This window comes from Elgaria multicarinata, chromosome 1, assembly GCF_023053635.1.
Source record: "Elgaria multicarinata webbii isolate HBS135686 ecotype San Diego chromosome 1, rElgMul1.1.pri, whole genome shotgun sequence".
NCBI lineage: Eukaryota > Metazoa > Chordata > Lepidosauria > Squamata > Anguidae > Elgaria > Elgaria multicarinata.
The window spans coordinates 9,112,048-9,118,047 of record NC_086171.1 but is presented as its reverse complement, the minus strand read 5'-3'; the positions used below and the strand labels follow the sequence as shown (position 1 = coordinate 9,118,047).

The 6,000-nt window shown below is 48.4% G+C and overlaps 1 protein-coding gene across 1 annotated transcript in view; it reads left to right on the top strand.

Annotated features, from left to right (window-relative positions):
- The first annotated feature begins 245 nt into the window (after positions 1–245).
- The window catches only part of GHRHR (growth hormone releasing hormone receptor), a 101,955-nt gene continuing 96,200 nt past the window's right edge, over positions 246–6,000 (top strand). The window contains exon 1 of the mRNA XM_063147536.1: positions 246–314. Within this exon, the coding sequence (XP_063003606.1) occupies positions 246–314 (69 nt within the window). The remainder of the gene's footprint in view (positions 315–6,000) is intronic.

Sequence of the window (6,000 nt, the reverse complement as noted above, 5' to 3'; positions counted from 1 at the left end):
CTCTTCGGCAACGAGTGACAGATTCCTCAGAGCATGTAGCACAAGTGCACAGGTGGAAGACAAATCAATCACAGCCTGGCGGATTATTAATAAGATCGAGTCTCTACCTCCGCCCCCAATACACCCACTCCCCCCCCCCAATACTCTTGGCTGTCTGTGTGCCAAAAGACAGATGCTCCAGATCACCGACAGAGAGGAGAGGAGAGAGCAATTTTCCGAGTGGGATCCTTTTCGACGTCCGCGACATGAGCTCCCCAAATCCGCAGGACTACCGGGTTGTCTTCTTCTTCTTCTTGTTGACTTTGCCATCTCTTGTAAGTAAACAGCCTGAAAGATTTGCCTCTAGTTTTTTGTTTCGTTTTGTTTGCTTTTACAGTTCTTCCCACTTCTGTCGGGAGCAGATGCTTGTGCAGAGAGAAGTCAAATCTTTTCTCTTCAGAGCTGATCGGTCTGAAGAGGCGCAGAGAGGTGTGAGGCAGGCTGGCTTTTTCAGCTGTCAAGTTGGGCTGCATAATTGGGCATGTTTTACGTGAATGAAACTATGCTGCTAATTTTATTTTTCAGGAGTACTTGAGATAAGAGGAACAAATTGGGGACGATGGCACCCCCTTCCCACAACCTTAAGGGCTTGTTCTGACATAATGACGGAATAGGGCTTGATAAACTTTGGCCATAGCTAGACCTAAGGTTTATCCCTGGATCGTCCAGGGGTTAAACCTGTTCATCTAGGTGACACACAGGGGATCCAGTGCTCAGGCAGGGGCGAACCCTGGATGATCCCAGGATAAACCTTAGGTCTAGCTGTGGCCAGTGTGTCAGAATGGAGTGGTATCCCTGAATGGTTTGTTTATAAAGTAGTGCTTATAGAGAAAGGGTCCGTGGTGGAACACAGTTTTGTGTGCAAAAAGTCCCAGCTTCAACCTCCGTCTTCTCCAGGTAGGGCTGGGAAACAGACTCCTGTCTGAAAACCTAGAGAGATGCTGCCAGCCAGTGTTGACTGCACTGAGATAGATGGAGCAATGTTCTAACTGGTACAACACAGCTCCATCTGCTCATCTGCTTAGGAGAGGGGCCTATAGCTTACGGATAGAGCACCCGTTTTACATGCATTTACATCCGGGTTCAAATCCCCAGCTTCTCCAGGAAAGACTCCCATCTGAAACCCTGTGAGCTCCCATAGCTCACTGGCCCATTCTACACCATCTATTTTCCTTGGGATCATCCCTGGATCATCCCTGGCCTTAGCTAGACCTTAGGTTTATCCCAGGATTGTCCCGGGGTCGTCTCTGCCTGCTCCCGGGATCCCCTGTGTGTCATTTACATGAACAGGGATGACCTCGGGACGATCCCGGGGTAAACCTTAGGTCTAGCTAAGGCCCCTGTGTGTCCAAATGATGCACAGGGGAAACTTCAGCTAAACTGGTTTTACTTGCGGTCCTGGGATGATCCTGAAGACCACAGGCGGTGTGAGCTCCCATCCCAGCTTCTTCCCTCTTCCCCATAAGTAGCGGAGGTAATCAGAGGGAAGGAGCTATGACAAGGGGAGTCCAAGGGGGAATCCGCATGTCGTACCGAGATCGCTTCTAAGCGACCCCAATGCGGCATGAAAGCGATCGTGTAACTTGCCTTTGGAAGAGCTGATGAAGAGACGTCTTTGCCGCCGCCGCCGCTGCTGCTGCCACCCGCAGACCTCCTCGCCGGCTGGGATGGAGAGCTCGGGGGAAGAAGGCGGGGTGGAGAGCTTCTTCCGCTCTCAACCCCGCCTTCTTCAGCCGAGCTCTCCTCGCCGGTCAGCGAGGAGGTCTGTGGGTTGTGGCAGTGGCAGCGGCGGCGGCGGCGGGGGGAAGGACATCTCTTCATCGGCTCTTCCAAAGGCCAGTTACACAATCGCTTTCACGCCACACTGGGGTCGCTTAGAAGCGATCTCGGTAAGATGTGTGGATTCCCCCCAAGGCCCTCGGGTGTGGGGTGGGGAGTGGGGGTGGGCTTTCCCCCTTTTTTCTTTTACCTTAATTTTCGCTGGAGCGCAAGTGTGCTTCAACTCTTTCTCTTTAAAAAAAATGGCGGCCATGACAGGCGCAACACCTGTGATGTCACGCGTTCCATGTGGACTGAGTGTGATGATCCCGGAAGCAGGTAAGTCCGGGATCGCCCCCTCCACACCCGTAGGTCCAGTGTTGGCAACACTGAGTTTTAGATGGAGTGATGGTTTCACTCACTATAAGGCACCTTTCCCAGGTCTTATGCAGACTGCATATTTGAAATATCCATAAAATAAAATAAACAGTGACAAAATGTGCATCTGGGGAGAAAATTCCGCACACATTCTCTACTCCACTGTAGCAGTTTGAAAAGAAATTCTCAAACCATGTAGCGTCTAAGAACTCAAATCTACAGTCGTCTTCCTAAATTCAATTTCCTCCCAATACATTTTAGGGATTTAAGCGTGAGGGGGCAGGGGACGCGGGGAAGCGAAGTAATGAAAATATTCAGTAAGGCAAATTGCGCTCGGCATGATAGATTGCGTTAAACTTTGTTGTAGTAGCTGGAGATTCCCTTCGTTCAGAGTACACCTCAGAGGTGAATTTCAAAAGCAAAGTGTGAGTCCTGCCAGAGTTCAAAAGTTTCCCCTTGACAAACGTTGCTATTGTTGTGTGACGTTTTGCTGGAGCTGTGGTTTCCGTCGATAACCTTTCAAAGGAAAGATTCAAACAAAGATGCCTCAGATTTTCAGTTTTGATTTTCAGTTTGCATTTTGTCAGAATATATATTCCTCGCCCAATGCCCCCCTATCAACTTAGGGCTCCCAACCTAATGTCCTCAGATGTTTTGGACAGCATCTCATATGAGAAGACAGCCCTAGAATAATAGAATCATAGAATAGCAGAGCTGGAAGGGGCCTACAAGGCCCCCTGCTCAATTCAGGAATCCACCCTAAAGCATCCCTGACAGATGGCTGTCCAGCTGCCTCTTGAAGTCCCCTAGTGTGGGAGAGGCCACAACCTCACCAGGCAACTGATTCCATTGTCGTACTGCTCTAACAGTCAGGAAGTTTTTCCTGATGTCCAGATGGAATCTGGCTTCCTTTAACTTGAGCCCGTTATTCCGTGTCCTGCACTCTGGGAGGATCGAGAAGAGATCCTGGCCCTCCTCTGTGTGACAACCTTTCACGTACTTGAAGAGTGCTCTCATGTCTCCCCTCAATCTTCTCTTCTCCAGGCTAAACATGCCCAGTTCTTTCAGTCTCTCTTCATAGGGCTTTGTTTCCAGACCCCTGATCATCCTGGTTGCCCTCCAGGATGATCAGGGCCTGCAGGTTTTCAGTTGGGATCTTCTTCCAGTCCTAGCCTTACCTGGAGAAGCCACAGACTGAATATGAGACCTTTTGCATGCCAACCACTGAGAGTAGGCAGAACCCCTCGAACGACGAATTGTTGAAGGTGAGCCATGGGGGACCATTCCAAGAAATAGCAGTACTGGGACATTGTTTCTACTTCTTTCCTGGGTACTGATGGGTGTCGCCAATCCATGGAGAAGGTAGATGTACCTAGTGGCCAAGACGTGGGATAACCTGCTAAAAAGGAGGTCCTGATCCGCACCATGACTGTGAGGCGCATAGCATGAGCATCATGTTCCTCCTTTGAAGGGCTCAGAGCACGTTGGCTGCCAGGCTGTCTACGATCCATGTATTGACCAGGCTTGTTGTGTGCCTGTGTCAGCTCCAGCGGATGATGGATAAACTAAATAAATGAATCATACTTAGCATCTCGCACAGATTGTTTACTTGTCTGTCTGGTTAACTATTTACATTTAAGTAGGTTGACCATATGAAAAGGAGGACAGGGCTCCTGTATCTTTAACAGTTGTATTGAAAAGGGAATTTCAGCAGGTGTCATTTGTATATATGGGGAACCTGGTGAAATTTCCTCTTCTTCACAACAGTTAAAGCTGCAGGTGCCCTGCCCTCTTTTGTATCTGGTCACTCTAGTATAGCTCCTGCACCTTTAACTGTTGTGATGAAGAGGGAATTTCACCAGGTTCTCCATATATACAAATGACACCTGCTGAAATTCCCTTTTCTATGCAACTCTTAAAGATACAGGAGCCCTGTCCTCCTTTTCATATGGTCACCCTAATTTAAGGCATTGTTGCTGGGGCCGAGTCGCTTTGTCACCTGGGGTGTATGTGTCTTCCACACCCTCCTGGTGGTTGTAGAAGTAGACTCCTTTGCAAGCTTGCCTTATTTTTATATTCATGACAATATTCTAGGAATGTTGGAGGAATCCGTCCCAGAGGGTGACGTTCATTGAGCTATAGGCCATGGCTAGACCAGGCCCATATCCCAGGATTGTCCCGGGATCAGCCCTGTGCATCCAAATGACACACAGAGTATACCAGGAGCAGGCAGGGATGACCCCCTCCATTTGCCTGGGATAATCCTAAGGTCTAGCTAAGGCCTTAGTCAGCTTTAGAGTGACCCTGTGGAAAGGAGGACAGGGCTCCTGTATCTTTTACAGTTGTATACAAAAGGGCATTTCAGCAGGTGTCCTTTGTCTGCATGCAGCACCTGGTGAAATTCCCTCTTCATCACAACAGTTAAAACTGGAGGAGCCCTGCCCTCTTTAGCTAGAGTGACCAGATACAAAAGAGGGCAGGGCTCCTGCAGCTTTAACTCTTGTGATGAAGAGGGAATTTCACCAGGTGCTGCATGCGGACAAATGACAACTGCTGAAATGCCCTTTTCTATTCAACTGTTAAAGATGCAGGAGCCCTGTCCTCCTTTCCTTAGGGTCACCCTAGTCAGCTTGACTCCCTGGACTTTGCCTCACTTTCCTGAGAGCTGGTCTGACTCAATCTGACTTAATTTCCCCCCTTTAAATTTGTGTAAAGCAATTTGCACAAATTGCAGCCATAGTTTTCACAAATCACGCGGATTGCAGCTGTAATTTGCGTAGTTTGTGCAAATTAAGGCTGAAATTGGCATAATTTGCAGAAATTGGCACACATTTCTTTTAACGGAATCTGTCCCCCTCTCCCCACACAAAAAAAGTTATTGGATTTCAGGAACAAATCCCTGGCTCACAGGAATTCATTGACCCAAAGAGGGGCAGGTTTATCAGTGACTAGGGTGACCATATTGTTAGCATAGGTGCCTCCTGCTTTTTGTCTTCCCTGTATTTGTCTCTTGTGAAAATCTTGCAAAATCTGTAATCAACCAGCAAATGTATTTGCATTATGAAGCCTTAGCCGTAGATGACCTAGAAGAAGCTAACAAGCTTGAGTTTTAAATTGCTTTAAAGGGGGGAAATGTTAGCATAGGTGCCTCCTTTTTCTAAAGGAAGCTATGAAGCAGCCATTAAGCAGCAAACGAAGCATCACGTATGCAAGAGCGTCTCCTTGAGTATTCTCCTTGGATGTCTCCTTGTGTCTGTCTTATCTAATGAAAACATAGTCTCAGCTCCAGTGCAAAAGTTAGCTTACAGTAGAGCAGAGGTTAGGTTACAGCAACTTTGCTTAGAGTAGAGCAAAGGGGATTGTTTAACAGAAATTAGTTATGCCCCAGTGTTACGTTCTGATTGGCTCATGCTGCTACTGAGCCCTGCCCTTTGCAGGCTTGAAATGCTGTGCGGAATTCCCAATGTCTTTCTCTGACTGCTCGCCTTCAAGAGACCAGACCTTGATTGGAAAAAGGAAAGGAATCTCTTCTGCAAGCACTGAGTCATTGCTGACTCTTGGAGGGACACCAGGTTTCGCTGACATTTTCTTGGCAGGCCTTATAGCGGGGTGGTTTGCCGTTGCCTTCCCCGACCATTATTACCTTTCCCCCAGCTAGCTGGGTACTCATTTTACCGACCTCGGGAGGATGGAAGGCTGAGTCGACCCGAGCCAGCTGCCTGAAACCAGCTTCCGCTGGGATCGAACTCAGGCTGTGGGGAGAGTTTCGGCTGCAGAAACTGCTGCTTTTCAATAAAGCGCTTTTGAACCCCCTGTCGCTGGAAG